At 29.7% G+C, this 20,730-nt stretch overlaps 2 protein-coding genes across 2 annotated transcripts; both read right to left on the bottom strand.

Moving 5' to 3' along the window:
* Positions 1-12,785: 12,785 nt before the first annotated feature.
* Positions 12,786-13,623, bottom strand: LOC126553459 (uncharacterized). The gene is made up of 4 exons (XM_050208619.1): positions 13,453-13,623; positions 13,139-13,392; positions 12,938-13,077; positions 12,786-12,826 (listed from the first exon to the last, which is right to left on the bottom strand). Exons 1-4 carry the CDS (start codon positions 13,621-13,623, stop codon positions 12,786-12,788), a joined length of 606 nt encoding a protein of 201 aa, XP_050064576.1.
* Positions 13,624-15,760: 2,137 nt separating this feature from the next.
* On the bottom strand, positions 15,761-17,101 carry LOC126553454 (protein ZBED8-like). The gene has a single exon (XM_050208616.1). The coding sequence runs from the start codon at positions 17,052-17,054 to the stop codon at positions 15,864-15,866; it is 1,191 nt and encodes a 396-aa protein (XP_050064573.1). The 5' UTR covers positions 17,055-17,101; the 3' UTR covers positions 15,761-15,863.
* Positions 17,102-20,730: the final 3,629 nt, after the last annotated feature.

The raw sequence follows: 20,730 nt of genomic DNA, 5'->3' as shown, positions 1-20,730 counted from the left end.
GAACTAGAATTACCTTATAAAAGGTTATGACAATCTTATTAGTTTATTTGAATAATGTTTAAAATTATTAATTAGATACCTATATATTAATATTAATTAATAAATATTATTAAGAGTATTTAATACATTTAATCAACAAGGTGTATATAGTAGATATCTTAATATATTATAAAAAATATAAATTAATAAATACATTAAAACCATTATTGTTATTATAATACAAAATTCTAAGTAAAATCTTCACAAAACTATAATGTCAAATGGCAGGAAACTGAAATAAAAAATACTACTAATATCATATTTTTGTTGACCAATATATTATATTTTTAATTTTGTTATGTTGTGGTAGGTAGCTGATGATTTATTGTCTTTTTACTTTTTAGTAGAATGAAATAGATACCTAATTTACTTATCAGTTATATGGGCATTTGAGCAACTATCTCAGCGACTATGAATGAAAAAAAATCATAACTTATAATAACATCGTATTTTGCTGTGTAAAAATAAAACGTTTTGCCCTTCGAAGGTGGGGGTAACGTCAAACGCAACAGTTCTTTTGTATGGCCGAGTCCGCGCTCCAGTATATCTTCTCTATCAAAGTGGTAATACCATATCCATGAAGATTAGAGATAAGGAGACCAAACTCCTATGAGCCGCCCGTTTATAAAGTGGCCCGACAAAAGTCGCACGGTTATTCTGCCACCAGGAGCGCGTCGTTCGATTAGAGGGCTATGTTTTACCACATATTATATGTATTTTACTATAAATGTACGTTATTTTTGTATTTGAATGAAATATAAATTATCATTTATTACTTATTACCTGCTTATATTTAAGTATACTTAAATATACAAGTAAAGTTCAAAAGGTGTTTCCTGTAAAAAAAGTTTAAAATTCAAAATATTATATATAATATATAAATAATAATAATATAAATAATTGATTTTTGTTGTTTGACATCTAAAGCATAAACAGTATTACACCCTGGTACAAAACAGCACTTAACCATTTTTAATGTTTAGGTAAAAAAAATAAAAAATACAAATTACTCTGGTTTTATGTATAATTATTGTATTTAAATAATCAAACAAATACAAAATAATAATACAAATTATTTGAAACTTTATCATTGTCTATTTAAAAATTTAATATTTTGATGAATTCAATAATAAATAATCATATGGAAATCATCTATGTCCATATGTTTAATAGCTAATTATAATAATATATTTGTTTTTTATTATTGAACCAATTTTAACCAATATCCCCCTATTTCTGTAAATATGTTTTAGATCTGATCTAAATCATAAAGTAATAAATTATTTGCAAGGAATAATAAATCATGATTAATTCGAAAAACATACATAATTCCTATTATATATAGTATAAATAGTATAATAATACTACATGTCTACATGCTATAGTTGTAAAATGTAGCCCTCTAATCGAACCTACATTTTACAATAGCTATTAAACACATGGACATAGATGATTTCCATATGGTTATTTATTATTGAATTCATCAAAATATTAATTTTTAAATAGACAATGATAAGGTTTCAAATAATTTGTATTATTATTTTGTATTTGTTTGATTATTTGAATACAATAATTATACATAAAACCAGAGTAATTTGTATTTTTTATTTTTTTTTACCTAAACATTAAAAATGGTTAAGTGCTGTTTTGTACCAAGGTGTAATACTGGTTATGCTTTAGATGTCAAACAACAAAAATCAATTATTTATATTATTATTATTTATATATTATATATAATATTTTGAATTTTAAACTTTTTTTACAGGAAACACCTTTTGAACTTTACTTGTATATTTAAGTATACTTAAATAAAATCAGGTAATAAGTAATGAATGATAATTTATATTTCATTCAAATACAAAAATAACGTACATTTATAGTAAAATACATACAATATGTGGTAAAACATAGCCCTCTAATCGAACGACGCGCTCCTGGTGGCAGAATAACCGTGCGACTTTTGTCGGGCCATATTTTGTATACGGAGTTTGGTCTCCTTATCTCTAATCTTCATGACCATATCTAAATAATAATAAACAGATAACTGATAATGATAACAACGGATATATTATATTAATATTTTAAATAAAAAACCAACACGGCAACACTAAAAACAAATGAAATAAAAGAAAATTATATTCTAAGATTCATGATACGGTACCTGATCGCCTACAATATATAATATTTCAAAACATTGTATCAATGCAATACACCAGTCAAAATTATGAACACCGTATGAGAAATCGTGAATAGTTGTTGTGAAGTTCAGGTAAAATAAATTAATGGTATGAATATTTCAATATATTCTTATTGTATTGTTAATTTCTGATAAATGATATTATATTGTCGTCGTTGATTATAGCCTTGGCTATAGTACATCGCTCATATGATATTAACATACGCGAGGCGGATATTATATCAGTCGGAGAACCACTGGTCTATAATATGATCTGCTATTAAATTAACTACAGGCACATAAGTGAACAGATATTAATCATATTTAATTTCAGATAGACCTAATGCAGTAAAAACTATAGCAGTAACCATGCATAGACTTGCAAATGTGAACTAAACTTTTCATTTAGGTTTCAATCTGAAAAAATAAGTGACTACAATGTTTTTAATAAGTTGCTAAGACATTAGGGAACCAAAACTAATCGCATTCCGTTTTAGATAGTCAAGAGAGACAGCTGGAAAATTCCAGCACAACATCAATAGCAGCAAAGCAGATACAGAGAAAATAAGACATCTAGCAGCACCAATCCACAGTGTAAATGAGCCAAAAAAAAAGGAAACAATGAGTGGAAGAAAGGATTAAGAGTACATGAAGAATATTATTTTAATCTATTGATACAAAACCCGTAACATTAGCCATAAACATTTTATAAAATTATTTTATACATAATATATCCCTATAAGATTAAGGTTAAACCAAAACCAAATTCATATCATAATTATTATCCGTTGAAATACAAATTCACAATTTAGTTTCATGAAAAATAATCGAGTTTTAATTTCAGACAGTTGCATTTATAACCATAATCATCATTTATAAATGTAGACTAACTATAATATAACTTTTTGAATAAAATGTTGTTAAGGAAAATAAAAAAATAAAATTCTTTTTTGACAACTTTCATTACATTTCTACTAGGTAAACACACCATTTCCTTTTTTATATTGTAAATGAACAATATATGTTTTAGTTTCACACCGTTGAAGGGTTAACCACAAGAATCATTTTTAAATGTAAAGAAACTCTAATATAACTTATTGAATCAAATAATAAAATGAAATATATGAAAATAATTGAATATTTTTAATAGTTAATAATATGTTTGTACTGTGTAATCACACCATTTCCTTTTTTATTTTGTAAATAAAAATTATCAATTTTTATTCCAAATATTTTAAAATATAACCATTAGATTCATAATTAAATGTAGAGTATCTATACTATAACTTATTAAATAAAAGGATGATATAAAATTAAGGAAATATAAAATCATGTTTTGAATACTTTATATATGTGTAAATACACCAATATTATTGTAAATTACGTAATAAAAATTTATGCATTCATATTACAAATTTTAAAATATAACCATTAGATTCATTTATAAATGTAGAGTATCTATACTATAACTTATTGAATAAAAGGATGATATAAAATTAAGGAAATATAAAATCATTTTTGAATACTTTATATACGTGTAAATACACCAATATTATTGTAAATTACCTAATAAAAATATATGCATTCATATTACAAATTTTAAAATATAACCATTAGATTCATATATAAATGTATTGTATCTATACTATAACTTAATGAACAGAAGGATGATATCAAATAGAAAATAAATGTAATCTCTTTTTTTATTTAAATATGTTTGTACTGTAAACACACCATTTCCTTTGTTATTTTTTACTAATAATTATGAATTTTTATTCCACAAATATTTAACTATAAGCATTAGATTCATAATTAAATGTAGAGTATCTATACTATAACTTATTGAATAAAAGGATGATATAAAATTAAGGAAATATAAAATCATGTTTTGAATACTTTATATACGTGTAAATATACCAATATTATTGCAAATTACCTAATAAAAATTTATGCATTCATATTACAAATTTTAAAATATAACCATTAGATTCATTTATAAATGTAGAGTATCTATACTATAACTTATTGAATAAAAGGATGATATAAAATTAAGGAAATATAAAATCATGTTTTGAATACTTTATATACGTGTATTGTGTAAATACACCAATATTATTGCAAATTACCTAATAAAAATTTATGCATTCATATTACAAATTTTAAAATATAACCATTAAATTCATATATAAATGTATTGTATCTATACTATAACTTATTGAATAAAAGGATGATATAAAATTAAGGAAATATAAAATCATGTTTTTAATACTTTATATACGTGTAAATACACCAATATTATTGTAAATTACCTAATAAAAATATATGCATTCATATTACAAATTTTAAAATATAACCATTAGATTCATATATAAATGTATTGTATCTATACTATAACTTAATGAACAGAAGGATGATATCAAATAGAAAATAAATGTAATCTCTTTTTTTATTTAAATATGTTTGTACTGTGTAAACACACCATTTCCTTTGTTATTTTGTTACTAATAATTATGAATTTTTATTCCACAAATATTTAACTATAAGCATTAGATTCATTATAAATGTAGAGTATCTATACTATAACTTATTGAATAAAAGGATGATATAAAATTAAGGAAATATAAAATCATGTTTTGAATACTTTATATACGTGTATTGTGTAAATACACCAATATTATTGCAAATTACCTAATAAAAATTTATGCATTCATATTACAAATTTTAAAATATAACCATTAAATTCATATATATAAATGTATTGTATCTATACTATAACTTATTGAATAAAAGGATGATATAAAATTAAGGAAATATAAAATCATGTTTTTATACTTTATATACGTGTAAATACACCAATATTATTGTAAATTACCTAATAAAAATATATGCATTCATATTACAAATTTTAAAATGTAACCATTAGATTCATTTATAAATGTATTGTATCTATACTATAACTTAATGAATAGAAGGATGATATCAAATAGAAAATAAATGTAATCTCTTTTTTTATTTAAATATGTTTGTACTGTGTAAACTCACCATTTCTTTTGTTTTTTTACTAATAATTATGAATTTTTATTCCACAAATATTTAACTATAAGCATTAGATTCATTTATAAATGTAGAGTATGTATACTATAACTTATTGAATAAAAGGATGATATAAAATTAAGGAAATATAAAATCATGTTTTTAATACTTTATATACGTGTAAATACACCAATATTATTGCAAATTACCTAATAAAAATTTATGCATTCATATTACAAATTTTAAAATATATCCATTAGATTCATTTATAATGTAGAGTATCTATACTATAACTTATTAAATAGTAGGATTATATAAAATTAAGGAAATATAAAATCATGTTTTTAATACTTTATATACGTGTAAATACACCAATATTATTGTAAATTACCTAATAAAAATATATGCATTCATATTACAAATTTTAAAATGTAACCATTAGATTCATTTATAAATGTATTGTATCTATACTATAACTTAATGAATAGAAGGATGATATCAAATAGAAAATAAATGTAATCTCTTTTTTTATTTAAATATGTTTGTACTGTGTAAACTCACCATTTCTTTTGTTATTTTGTTACTAATAATTATGAATTTTTATTCCACAAATATTTAACTATAAGCATTAGATTCATTTATAAATGTAGAGTATGTATACTATAACTTATTGAATAAAAGGATGATATAAAATCATGTTTTTAATACTTTATATATATGTAAACACACCAATATTATTATAAATTACCTAATAATAATATATGCATTTGTATTTTTTTTTTTTTGAATATAACCATTAGGTTTATAATTAAATGTAGAGTAATCATAATATAACTTGTTTAATAAAATGGTTCTAAGATATTAAAATAAATGAAAAATGAAATAAATACTCAATAAAAGTTATTGGGATATTTTAGTTGACACTAGTACATTACTATATTATAGTTACCATAGCTATAATAGGATAACGATAATAATATAGTAATATTAATTAAGAAAAAGCTGTCCTATATAAAACTATAAAATATAGTCAAAACTATTACAATTATAGTAACATCAACTACATTTTTTTTCCGTATGCAAATCCATTACAGTGGCTCATTTAACCATAGACATATAAAGAGATCTCTTTATATGTCTATGCATTTAACACTTACTAATGTATACCAACTTTCCTTGTTTTCCGATTTTTTAAATTATATATTTTTTATTTGTTATCAATGTTATTATCTTTTTCAATTAAAGATTGTTTTTAAATGATTAATATTTTCGATTTTTTTTTAGTTTTTTTCTTGTAATAATAATATTACAAGTACTTTTATGAAATTATTTGTTTATATTCCTATTAATTATGTGTCAATAAAATGATATGCTTGGTTATAAAGCTCAAACATTTAGTACATTGTTCATTATAATTTATAACTTATTCTTTTATTGCAGTTTAAAATTATCGAAAATAGGTACATAGACACGAGATTAGATATTATTTAAACAAAAAAAAAAATTTTTTTAACTATTTCAAAAGTAGTATTTCATTAGTAATTCAAAAAGTATTATTCGTAGACACTTGAAACTTTTCGTAAACCTATTTATAATGACATTTTTAAATATTTATACCTAGATGAATTTAAAGTTATTGTTACGACAAATTGTACAGAACAAATAGGATATTTTTGACAGAAATTAATTTGTAGTACCGCTACTACCTATACCCTTATTACTATTAAAAAAATAAATTCCCTATACACACATATTCAAAATAAACGAAAGTGGTGTATATTGAGTAAGTCATAGGCAATTAATAGGTATAGGTACATACCCGCTACTTGTTTAATTTATTCTGTGATTAGTTGCTTATGTGAAGAACAGTACCGGTGATAGCACGCTACATTTTGGAGGGAGTAGCTGAAGTGCTATACAAAATCAGTAGAATTCTGACCACTATATATAAGCAGTACATCCTGGATATCAGTTAGAGGGGGAGAGGGGGGGAATGACAACCATTGCCACGGGCGCACCAAAATGTTGTGTAGAAATTTGTTCACTCGTTATTATTGAAACTTTTAAAGTTGATATTATATTAATAATATTTAGTATAATAAATAATAAATTAAAATTTTATAATTAAAAAATATTAATATATTTATATTATAACATATTATTCTGTTTGAAATTTAAATAACAACCTAATTATAATTAGGTAATAATGTATTCAAACCGCGCTTGTTATACGACTTCCGTGCACCACAGGCCGCCTGCTTCTTGTCGGCGCCACCGTCGCAGACCACTCCCGTCTTCGCGACTCCACCACGACCGCCACCTGTCGTCTTACCGACCTTGCCCACGGGACGACTTCCGGCCGACCGCTCGTCGGCGACCACCGCAACGACGGACTTTTCACTGTCGTCGCTTCCGCTCCGCTGCAGCTCCGTCCGCGGAAGCTTCGTCTGTAGCGGCGGCTGCGACGGCCGCAACGGTCCATGTTTTTGGTTTCGGAGTCGTTCTCCTTCTTCGCCGCGTATGGATTGTCGTCCATCAGGGAGGCGGTGATCGTAAGGCCGGTTAGACGACAGTCGGCGGTCGCCATAGAGTCGCGAAGACGGGAGTGGTCTGCGACGGTGGCGCCGACAAGAAGCAGGCGGCCTGTGGTGCACGGAAGTCGTATAACAAGCGCTGTCACATTGGCGACGGGCTGGTCTGCCGACGGAATTGCCGCCAACACCTCCTGCACCGGCTCCTACTGTTGTCCGAGTTCCAGTTCGGCTTCTGGTAAGTCATTGTCCACGATTAACGGCTCCATTGTCGTTTCCGGTTCGTCACGAACTCCAGCAGTATAGCGGGATCGTTACGACGTTCCCGGAATTGTCCGTTCCACCGTCCGTATCGGAGAACAAAAAAAAAAAAAAAACGAAAAATAAGCACAAAGGAAAACCACTGCGAATGAGTGCGAAACGAAAATATAATCGTACAATTAAAGTTGTTTGTAACAATATTACTTATCGATATTGAACCTGGACATAGGTCGCCAAGGCGATGTGCGTTATGAAGGTATCGTTTTATCGTTTTGATTTCTTTTAAAAACACAGCCATGCTCCATATATATTATTAGTGTCGGGTTTTCATTAGTTTTATAATTTTTATAATTTTATAATATTGAAATACCGTAGGTGTTCAGTGTACCCAAAAGTTTTCATTGGTCACAGTAATTCATTATTATTATTTACTCGGATGTCTGGCGCCAAATGCGGAATGCGGATTTATTGACCGATTTCATAAAATAGTGGTCGATGGATTCGTATAGGCTGCACGTCTTAAATCCCTTGCGAATAACATCACAATTTATCATTATATAGGTAGGTAACGTTTATACAGTATTTTTTTTTTTTTTTTGTCCAGACATTTGAGAACAGCACAATCGACACATATTATATATATAGGTAGTACACTAATGTATTATCTACCTACTATGCATACTTACCACCCACCACGCATTCGGATGAATTGTTATAAAATGTGCTGCCTTTGCGTGTCTCAAACGTGCACAACGGGTAATGGTTAAGCAATTTGGACACATGTACACGGTATTTAGCTATAGATATGGACATATGGTTGGTATTATTCGATCAAATATTTCGAGGATGATATTCTTTCTATATACATAGACAGTGATTTATCGACGCACCGGAAACAGCGTATATTATATTAGTATATTAAAAGCAAGGTATAAGAAAAGAGATTATGGGGCATATAACATAGTAACATATGTCTATATACGTATTGTCAGTTCGAGTCTCAGCATGAGAGACGCATACTACGTGCTTTTATTTGTGTTTTAAAGAGAAAACTCTATATTTATATATATATACCTGAAGTGACCATATATTTTTAAAAGATAATAATTGAAATAATTTGAATTGTACTCAAGTTAAAAGTGGGTATTATTTTTATATTTGTAATGTGAAAAAAAAATACCAAACTATAAGCTATTTTTCAAACACAATATCTCTTTAAGACAGTGAAGTTCCATATTATATTACAGCATAATACCTATAATTTTTTATAATTTCCACAAAAATAATTTCATTAAATAATACATACTTGTAATATGATATACATATTATGTATAAGATTTAAAATTAAAAAAAAATTATTATTAGTATTATTGTATTTTAATCGGTAAGGGGAATTAATGTTTAAATTAACATTATTTGTTGAACATCTGCATTTAACCGTGCTGCAGTTCAATCATTACCTATTTTTACCCGAATGCAAATCGACCATTACCTTTTTTGGCTTCATACGAACTGAGTCCCAATATAATCTTTTATGACGAACTGAGTCACGGGTTGTTTTAGAGTACATAGGATTGACTTCCATCATAGAAATTTTTTTTGTTTTAAATAACTATAATTATTAAGAAACATATTATAATATATTACGCATATTAGGTGCGTGGCCTTAATATCAAATTCTAACATGATCGACTTTGAAATTGTCTGCGATCGTCCGTTCGACCGCCCTTGGTATTGTATATACATAATATACTGTGTATATAAACATAATATTATAATAGTTAACATCGGTAGGTAACTTGAAAGTTGAAACGACGAGATCCGAGAAAACCGTAAGCAGTTCGCCCGTCGGTGTCAAATGCTAAAATATTATAGTGTCACACCAATCAGAAAATTAGATTTTTTCAGGTCGCTGTTATCTACGGAGCTGCGCCGTTATCGAAACGAACAATTCTCCAACCGTCGATAACGCGATTATCGTTCTTCTCAGGTTGACAAAGCGAGTTTTCGAAAACGACTTTTACGATTCTCGCCGGATGTTTTGACTTTTCTGAACGTTTTTAACTCCTTGACGACCATACTGCGTGTTCGCGTCTCTCGAAAGCCGTGAGTACTGAGTATGCGGTTTTTTCGTCACTTTCGTTCGTAGCGGTAACGGGTACGACCGTCGACTACGGTCCTCCGCACGTTTTCCTTCGGTGTTTTTGATTTTTATACGTCTGTTTCGTGTTTTTTACGTCCGATCTGTCGGCAATCACGTAGTGCGTTTATTTCAAAAGCTGTTCGTACTGTTCGTAGGTTTACGATTTGTTGACAATTTCGGTTCGTGTTATCGTGACCGGTGATTAAGATTGCGGACCCCGAACGATTCTATTGCTTTTGCTTAGATGTTCGCGTATATTATATTGTAATTATTACGTTGAAGTTTGATTCGACGCCCAGTATTTATTTACCGATGCACAATACTGTTTTTGATTCAATGAATGAATTGAATTTTATCTTTGTGTACTTATATTGTTTGGTTATCGTTGCGTACATACATTATTTGTATACTTATACATATACATATATATATATATATATATGTTATATAATTATTAGGAAATAAGTACCTATAAAGTGTATAAAATGATTAAAATGTTATAAGATAAGAAACGTCCGGCTAGCGGTTCGGGGTAAACGGTCAAAAAGTCCGGGGACAAAAAGTCCAGTATGAAAAAAGTTGGACAAAAAGTCCGGATTCATTTTTTGATTGCCGGACAAAAAGTCCGAGTACATTTTTACTGTCAGACAAAAAGTCCGAAAATACAAAATAACAAAAATATTAAAATTATTTTTTATATTTTATTATTTCTACGATTACCGACACAGAAAAAATTATTTAAATATTATATACATTACGTTTGCCTATACAATAATAATAATAATAATAATTTGATACCTATATACAATACGTTTCCCTAAGAAATGATTGTCGATGTCATTACAATAATAATATTTAAAAAAAAAGTTATACTTTTTAAAAAATCTAGTCTACATTTATAATAACAATAATAATTTATTCTACATTTCGTTTTCTTAAGCAATGACCAATTCTATTTAAGAATTCTGGTATTGTTAACTCGTTATTAACAAACATCGTACATAAATATTGTAATTTTACATTTTTTTCTGATCCATGTTTTTTTTTCTTGGGGGTTCCATATCATGTAATGCTATTTTAGCGTTCGGTGACAATCGATCGGACTTTGTCCTGTCGAGAACGAACCGTTTAACTAGTAAGCACGCGACGAGCCGCACGAAAAACATAATAAAGTAAAATCATATATATAATTAAGACTCGTTTGTTTTAATTAAAATTAATCTGAGCGTCCTGAGCTATCGTATTCAGTTGTTGTCGGTAGCTCAACCTTAACATATATCTTCAACCATTGGTTGTGCTGTGTAGCATTAAAGTGTTTCTAGAAGATATTTGCACCAAACAGCAAAATGTACGTGTACACCAGTATATATCAGGGGTTTTCAACCTGTGCGTCGCGGCTCTCAGAGGCGTCAGCGGTTATTATCGAGGGAGCCGCGTTCGCAATAGAAACTAAAAATAAAATTTCCGCGCACCAATACATATTACATGTTGTATGTGTGAGACAGATCGGCCGTCGATAACCGTGTTTGCGATATCGAGTATAACAGCATATTATTTCGATTACTATTTATAATTTGATAGGTACTTAATGATTTGCCTCTAATCTAATCTATCAGTCATTCAGTCGTAAAATGCACACCGCTGTATGCTTTGTATTCAGTGTGTTATATGCGCTACGGCTACGTACATCGACCGATATTTATTACGATCGTTTTTTGTTCTGCGTTATTTGTTGTGTATTTTTTCTGTAATAATAGTAGTTATAACTATGGATAAGTTTTTGAATTCTAGTAGAAAACGTGATTGTCCAGAAGTGATTTCAAATATTGAAAAGAAACAAAAAATTCCAAATTAAATGAAACGCCATTTGGAGACAGTTCATGGAAATTTGGTGAACAAACCACGTGATTATTTCGTATCAAAATTAAAAGCTATGGCTCAACAAAAACATATTTTTACAAAACAAGCTACTATTTCTTCTAAAGCACTTCTTTCTTCCTATAAAGTAGCTTGGCGAATAGCAAAGAGAAAAAAACCTCATACTATCGCAGAAAATCTAATTTTACCAGCTGCTATGGATATAGTGTCCATTATGACAAAATGTTTTCTATTATTAATACCTAATTACATGTTTATCATTAAATAAAGTTAGATTAAAATTATTGTAAATCGGTAAAATACGATTGAGAATGTTATACCTTTTTAGCCGAACGATTGAGAACACTTAAAATTAACAAAGAACTTACCGCTGACCCCCAAAAAAACCCAAAAAACTATACGATTGAGAACAAATTTACGTGCAACGTTGCCATATCATTTATTAGGTTTTTTAAAAATTCAGTATACATAAAATAAAATATATTCTTGAAAAGTCATAAATTTATAATTATAATCGTATACAAATAAGCGCCTAATTAAAAATAACAAATTTTAAATATTATGTAGGAACTTAAAAAAATATCTAATACCTGTATAGTGTATAGTGTATATTATATAATATGTATAAAAAAAATTTAATATATGCAGAACTTATAAAATGATATTAAATATATATGTATAAAAATGAAATAAATATAATATTTTATAATGGCAACTTAATTACCTATATATCAGTTATAGCAGGATAGCGTAAGCCAACATACTCTAAATATTTTAATAAATTATTAGAATTTTTATTTTCCACATACCACATATATTTATTATGAATATTAAGTATTTTATCCTTTTGTTTTATTGGCATTTCTTTTTTTTTACTCTGTTCTATCGTAGCTATTTTCAGTACTGTTTCTGCTTGAGTTTCAATCAGAATTTTAATAACTATATATATTGATGGATGAGAACTGTAAAATTGACTGTTGTATGTTCTGTGAAAGCTTTCTGCAGAGTTGGTAGTCCTAGAAAGTTATGAATTGTAGTAAATAATAATTTGCATGTATTAATTTATTTGAAAATTACCTGGGATTTTCCGAAGGTTTCATTGCCCACAAGTTTGTATTGAATGGACACCCAGGCTCTATGTAATTATTTAAAACATAATCCGAAAAAATGTGACCAATTTCTTCATTTGGACAAACAGCGATTAACTCTACGAATGCATCTTCAACTTCGTCATGGTCTAGAAATTGGAGACCAAAAAACATCTTTAGCCAATTTCCTAGGTCATCATCAGGATTTTTGTATGCATTTCGAAGTTCACTTTCACTATTTATCTAAAAAAAAAAAAAAATATTTAAATTTAAATTCTATACGATAATTTATTTTTAAGTTACCTTTCGCCACCATGCTTGTCCTAGATGGAATCTACAACCAACAATATTAATATCAGGAAATACTTCTTTCACTGCTTTATGGGCTCTACGTTCAAAATCCAAGTGCAAATTAGGAATGATTAATACTTTTTTTGTCAATTTAAAACATAAGTCAACAATAAACTTCCACATGTTAGTATACGTTTCTTTTAATTTGTTGTTTAAAAAAAAGTATACCACAGGCACATAATGTCCATTTTTAAAACAATGAATCGTGTAAAGCTGAACAAAATATTTTGGTGCATATTCAAATGTACCGTCACCAAAGAAATCAGTACATGTCGTCATAAATTCTATATTTTGTGCTGTAGTTAAACATATAAACAGTTGATTGTGTAGTAACCAGTGATAGTTACTGCACGCTTCTTTTACGACGAATGTACGTTCCGTCGTAGGTTGGAGAGTTGAGGTATATACAAGTTAACAATAAATTAATAAGACAATTGATACGTTTATTAACTTATAAAACAATAATGAAAAGGCTTTCGTTAGCGTAAGCACAAGTACTTAGCTACCGGAGAGCAAGTGACAACACTAACTTGGTCTAACTGACTCTTAGCTAACTCTAACTAACTCTAATTAAATCTATGATGAGGACTCATATTTATATGGAACATGCCGTGATGGAGAATCGGATGATCTACGTCTATGAAGTGGCGTGATGTGTCTAATCCAATCAGGAAACGGCATTAGTGGTCCGACTCGGTGGCGTGATATAGTCATAGGCCACTGGACTTCGGAACTACGTTTTTATACTAAAAACGTCGGTTTACTACATTCCTCCCCTATAAGACGATACTCCGTATCACATCGGGGTGGGGTACACGGAATACCTTGTCTTGATCTGAGGTGCGGATGGTAATGGAATAATGTCGTCCTTGATCGGGTCCTGTGTTCGATTAGTTGCTGGAACGTCTTCGTTTGGTTCTGTCGGGTATGGTTCTTCGACTTGTACTGGAGTTTGAAAATGCCATAATTCTACTTCTGGATCTGTTGCGATATTTCGTCTGGATCTCCTGGTACTGCTTATTGTGCACCATGGTTGTTTTTCTGTGCATCTTATTATAGTTAGAACAATACAGATAATTGTTATTGTACTAATTACATATAATAAATAGTCGTGTCTGCGTTTACTATTTCGTATTTGTTCTGTCTTGGCATCTTTGATCACCATTTCTTTAATTTCCGTTGTTGACTTAGCGACTATATTTAAATCGAACATCTGGTTGGTTCGAATATGCTTATTTTCCAAAATATTAGTCGTTAACTTAGCATATCGATCTTCAGGTTCTTTAATTTAAGAATTTGGTACAAAATCAATTAGTTCGATATCTGTTTCGACTTTATGTGGAATCAATAGGTCGCGTGACGCATAGGCTTTACACGTTTCGTTTAAAGATAGTATACCTACTCCTTCTAGGAAATGATTTGTACTTCTCTTGTCTTGGTCGCATGTAATGAATATGGTTTCTCCTGGTGTAGCATAGATCCATTCGTTTTTGAACTTCAATTTGTGAAATAGATTTGCTCGCAACTGTACTTGCATGATTTCGCAACTGTCTGGAACCTCTTTTGGCTCTTGTAGTAAAAGCACCTCACATATAGGACGTCCGCTTCTAGGATGTAAAGGATAAATTTCAGGACATAAAAGGAAATCGCCGGCACGTTTACAAAGGCTTTGGTCAATTTCACCATAGACTGAATACATTTCTTTAGATTTACTTACAGCTAAATACTTATAATTAGGTTTTATATAAACACAATTATTATTATTACAATCTGGTAAAGGTATTAGCTGAAAAAGTGTCAATTCGTATTGATACACTAAAAGTATATTTAAAATAAAAACAATTTTGTCATTTGAATAATATATCGTTATGTTTGATAGGGGTATCATTTCTTGTACATTACTTTCATTTAAATCTATGGGTAAGTCTGTACCACTTGGCATTCCTACCTTAATATTTAAAATGATACGTTAGAAAGCTTCTCATATCAGCTTTGGATGTCATATTTCGATATATCATACCTGATAACGAATTTACTAAATAATACTAATGATAATGATATGACTATGACTACTTATAACAAATAAAAAAACTTAGAGGATCCTACAGCTATATAATATATATAAATATGTTATGACACTTGAAGTGTTCATAGATCGGTCTCGAAATATTTTTTTGTATTATTAATGTGGATCCTGTAGTGACCAGGTTCCAGGTGTTGACAATATGTCATTAAATCTTCATCATTTTTTTGTGCCATTGATAGATTTGGAAACTGTATAAATTCTTTTCGTCCTAAATTTCTTTTGTACATAAGAAGTTTTATTAAAAATGCAGAAATAATATTTTTTGTTTTGATTAAATTCAAATCATCACCTTGCAACTGCAAATTTGTTTCATTAAATTTTTAAACAGGTCAGTCAAATAAGCAATGTCACTTCTATAATTAATTAAGTTGCCTCGTAAAATATCATCTTTAGTTTTTAAAAATTCAAGTACCGAGTCAAACAACTTATAGAATCTGTCTAAACAGGCACCTTTCGACAACCAACGAACTTCTGTGTGAAATAATAATTGATTGAATTCTTCATCATTTTCAGTACAAAGTTGTCCAAACAATCTATCATTCAATGAATTATTTTTGATTTTATTGATAGCTGAAATTACATAATGTAATGACTTATGTAAGCGTTCATTCAAATTTTTGGCAACTAAATTTTGTCGATGAATGACACAATGTACAGCGAGTACATTTGGTACAGTTTTTTTCAAATATGCAATAAAACCTCGATGGCACCCTACCATGGCTGGAGCACCATCGGTCGCAACTGATAAGATATTACACATAGGAATTTCTTTTTCTTTAAAAAACTCTTCCAATGTGTAATATATTGATTCTCCTTTTGTGTCAGTCATCAAGTTTTTAGCAAATAATAATTCTTGGCAAATCTTTTCTTCTTTTACGAATCGTACGTAAGCTAATAATAAGGCTTCGTTACCTGGTAAAGTTGATTCATCAAGCTGTATAGAAAGTTTGGTGGCTTTTAAAAACTCGCATAATAATTCTTCGACAGATTGTGCCATTTCATCAATTCTCCTTTGCACTGTATTATTGCTCAGAGGAATTTTTTTAATAATGTCAAAAGCTGGTTTATGCAGCATTGTGTTTATTACCTCGCTTATAGCTGGTAAAATAAGTTCTTCGCCAATAGTATGTGGTTTACCAGACTTGGCTATCAGTAGAGAAATGTTGTACGAAGCTCGCAATCCGTCATCATCTTGTTTCGACGTTGTTGAAAACATATTGACCAATGTCGGCTCTTTCAAAAATTTCTTTTCAAGTGTTTGAAAATAAAATAAATCCATATTTTTTTTATTAGCATGAACTTTTATTAAATGTTCTTGCAGTCTCGATGGTTTCATAGCTTCATTTGAAAATACTTTTCGGCAAATGAGACACATTGGTAATGTTATATTTGTAGGCGATTGAATAAAACCATACTTCAAATATTCAATATTATACTGCCTACATTTTTTCTTCGATTCAGATGCCATGATGTGAAAAACGTTTAGAATTTAAATAAAATAATACACAAATTAACAAAAATTATTATAAAAACGACAACGAATAAGGTCGGCATTCGCGAGTGTACTAAATACAAAAATAATTCAGATAATTTAGATCACGTACCTACGTTGTTTCTGTTATCGCAATAACGACAGATTATCGACAAATGTCGACAGACGACGAACGATTAATCTAAAAATACAAAATACACAATTCAGATAATTTGGATCACGTACGGTGTTTCTGTTATTACGATAACGACAGATGAAACTATCACCGCCCCCTTTTTGTAATGAAATGCCCCCCAATTAAGCTTGTAACTTCCATTGCCCCCCTGGATAGGTCTAGCGCCCCCAAGGGGGCGATATCGCCCACTTTGGGAAACACTGCTGTAGTCCTTCCTCCCTTTCTTTATTGTTATATTTTCATTGTCGTGAATCATTATCACCTCGTATGGCCCTGACCAATTAGAACATAATGCGTTTTTCTTGTTCTGTTCTTTTAGTAACACTTTATCTCCTACGTGTAATTCTAATATGTTTGCGTTTTGGTCATAATATTGCTTATTGGAATTTTTCTTTTTTATTAGATTTTCCCTTGCTATCTTATGTGTTTCCTGCATTATTCTTTTTAAATCTAACGCGTAATTATCATAATTATATTGTGGTTCAGTCGTTTGAAAAAAACGTGTCGGAATTATTGGTTTTTTCCCGAAAACTAACTCGTACGGAGTATAATTCGTTGAAGTATGCACCGTGGTATTATAGCAAAACATAGCATAACTAATTAACGCGTCCCAATTATTATCTTTGTCTACGAAATTGCATAAGTACGTTTTCAAAGTTAAATGTGATCGTTCCAAATAACCATTTGATTGGGGATGCCACGGAGTTGTTTTAGTTTTTTCGATTTTCAATAATTTACAAACGTCTTTAAACAAATTTGATAAGAAAAATAAATAAATAAATAAATAAATAAATCAGAAAAACGGCTACAAAGGTCTATTACACTATCACGTTCCTCATTGTTAAGGTGTTCCGTTTTAATAGTTTCCTTAATTTTTCTAATTTTATTATCCGCGTATTTTTCTTCGTTAGCAATAAAAACACAATCATTAAAAGGTTCCCACTTTAGATTACTCGTGGTTAATTGATTGATAATAAATGGTTGCTCCGATATATTTACTATATTACTTATAATTTTATCGCCTTTTACTGGACTGATACTATTAGCTATAATTACGTCCTCGTTAATCTCGTATTTTTTTATCGCAATAAATTCGTGTTTAATTTGTTCGTCCGCTCTAATTTGTAAAACGCAGTTACTTCGCGGTGGAATAATTAACGCGTTATTATCGATTTCTTTTTTTTCTGGTGTTATTAATATTTCCTTATCCCAATCTAATACGACTTTGTTTAATTTCAAAAATGTTATGCCTATTATACCTGCTTCAGGTATTGGAAAATCATCGTATACAATACCGAATTTAACTGTAAAAAGTTGTTTGTTAATGTAAATTGGAATTACCACAGATCCTACTGTTTCTACTGGACTTGCATTAATGCCCTTAATCTTTTTTTTATCTTTTTCGTTCACGATTATGTGACCTTTTAAACTTGAAATTTTTATAATGTTCATTTCCGAACCACTATCAATTAAAAATTAATTTCGTTTTTAACAAATTTATCCGAAAAACACGTAATATGTTCCTGTGTTATTGGTGTTATAATACGAACGTTACTTCCCGATTGTATTTCACTGATAGTCCTATCGTGATTTTCCTGACCATTTCTTTCGACGGTTTCATCTTGTTCGTTACGTTTTAATTTACGACACTCACTTATATCGTGATTCTTTTTTCTACAATATTTACAGAATTTACTAGAATATTCGCGTTTAAATTCGGTCTTTGGACTTTGTCCATTATTCGGATTTTTAAAAGTAGCTAGCTTATGCTCGCTTGTTCTACATTCATTAGCATAATGACCAAATTTCTCACAACGATGGCATTTAATCGCGCTTTTATCTCTAGTGTTTTCTTTATCAACTTTATTTTTATAATTCGGTGTTTTGTTATACCCGTTTATGCTATTATAAAATTCTGTTGTTGTTTCCTCTTCCATTGCAATTAAAACGGCTTCTTCGAAACCTTGTATGTTACGCGCTTTTAATAATAACCGATAGTTTGTGGGATACCCGCTATGAATACGCTTAGTGCGTGTGCTCGCACTGTTTGCGCTATTATTTCTGATTCTACTGCGTCCCTACCTACCGTTAACGCGTTCATTAATGCATGGGCTGTTTCTTCAATTCTAATAGAAAAATCTTTAACTGATTCTTTTGCGTTCTGACGCATTTGACTTAACTGTACTTGTAAGTAAGACACTGAATGTGTCGATCCAAAAACGGTTTTAAATAATTTTTTTAATTCATCCCAGGTAGTAATTTTTTTATACCTCACGGCCGATAATGCTTTACCCGTTAATTGTGCCAGTATCGCTTCTAATATATTAGGTTTAATAGTATCGGAAATATTATTAAAAATGAACTCGCATTTAGCCAAGAAAGAAACTAAATCGGACTCTGTTCCTCCCGAAAAAGCAGGAACCAATGCGGTTGCCCCTTGTAAATTTAATTTTTCTGGGTTAACCATTTTTATTTTAAATGTTTCCGGATTATATGATACTACTTGCCAATTTTTGGGATCTCTGTCAGACATACAATATACAATATATTATTCAAATGACATACAGAGCTTGCATCTTTATCCGTGGATCGTTTGAAAAGTTGACTTCCGTCCTTCTGGAATTTGATTTCTGTCCTCCCTGGACTAGACCGTTTGAATTCTCTCTGTTCTCCTTCCTGTCGTGAACGTGGTTTCGTCGGTGGGTCTCAAAGTACTTATTTTTTGATTTGACTCAAAAAAAATTTCGTTTGATGAAGTATGACCCCACATCCGACACCAAATTTTATGTAGTAACCAGTGATAGTTACTGCACGCTTCTTTTACGACGAATGCACGTTCCGTCGTAGGTTGGAGAGTTGAGGTATATATAAGTTAACAATAAATTAATAAGACAATTGATACGTTTATTAACTTATAAAACAATAATGAAAAGGCTTTCGTTAGCGTAAGCACAAGTACTTAGCTACCGGAGAGCAAGTGACAACACTAACTTGGTCTAACTGACTCTTAGCTAACTCTAACTAACTCTAATTAAATCTATGATGAGGACTCATATTTATATGGAACATGCCGTGATGGAGAATCGGATGATCTACGTCTATGAAGTGGCGTGATGTGTCTAATCCAATCAGGAAACGGCATTAGTGGTCCGACTCGGTGACGTGATATAGTCATAGGCCACTGGACTTCGGAACTACGTTTTTTTTACTAAAAACGTCGGTTTACTACAATTGTCAGGTACGTGAATAAATTTTTCCCCTTTGTACATTAAACTGGTTTCATTTTGATTTTTCTTAAGTTGAGTATATACTTCATCAAGTGACTTAGGAAATTGTGGATAGTATTTTCTTCTTTCGGTGTACATACATTTCCTAACCGTTGTAAAGTCTTTGTGACACAAATTCGAATAATTGTCTGTTAAAAGTTCTGTGCGTATTATTTTATTCGGTTTTGTTGAAATGCTATCTACAGCTTTT

This window comes from Aphis gossypii, unplaced genomic scaffold (assembly GCF_020184175.1).
Source record: "Aphis gossypii isolate Hap1 unplaced genomic scaffold, ASM2018417v2 Contig00250, whole genome shotgun sequence".
In the NCBI taxonomy this organism is placed as follows: Eukaryota; Metazoa; Arthropoda; class Insecta; order Hemiptera; family Aphididae; genus Aphis; species Aphis gossypii.
The sequence above is the reverse complement of the archived record's forward strand: the minus strand, read 5'-3'. Positions and strand labels throughout refer to the sequence as shown.

What these genes read in the sequence shown, in the direction of transcription:
- LOC126553459 (XM_050208619.1), bottom strand. Translation starts at nt 13,623, where the DNA reads ATGTGGAAGTTTATTGTTGACTTATGTTTTAAATTGACAAAAAAAGTA. An exon ending in AAACCTTCGGAAAATCCCAG is followed by an intron (nt 13,078 to 13,138) that starts GTAATTTTCAAA and finishes ATAACTTTCTAG; the next exon opens with GACTACCAACTCTGCAGAAA. An exon ending in AATAGCTACGATAGAACAGA is followed by an intron (nt 12,827 to 12,937) that starts GTAAAAAAAAAG and finishes TAAAATATTTAG; the next exon opens with AGTATGTTGGCTTACGCTAT.
- LOC126553454 (XM_050208616.1), bottom strand. Translation starts at nt 17,054, where the DNA reads ATGGCATCTGAATCGAAGAAAAAATGTAGGCAGTATAATATTGAATAT.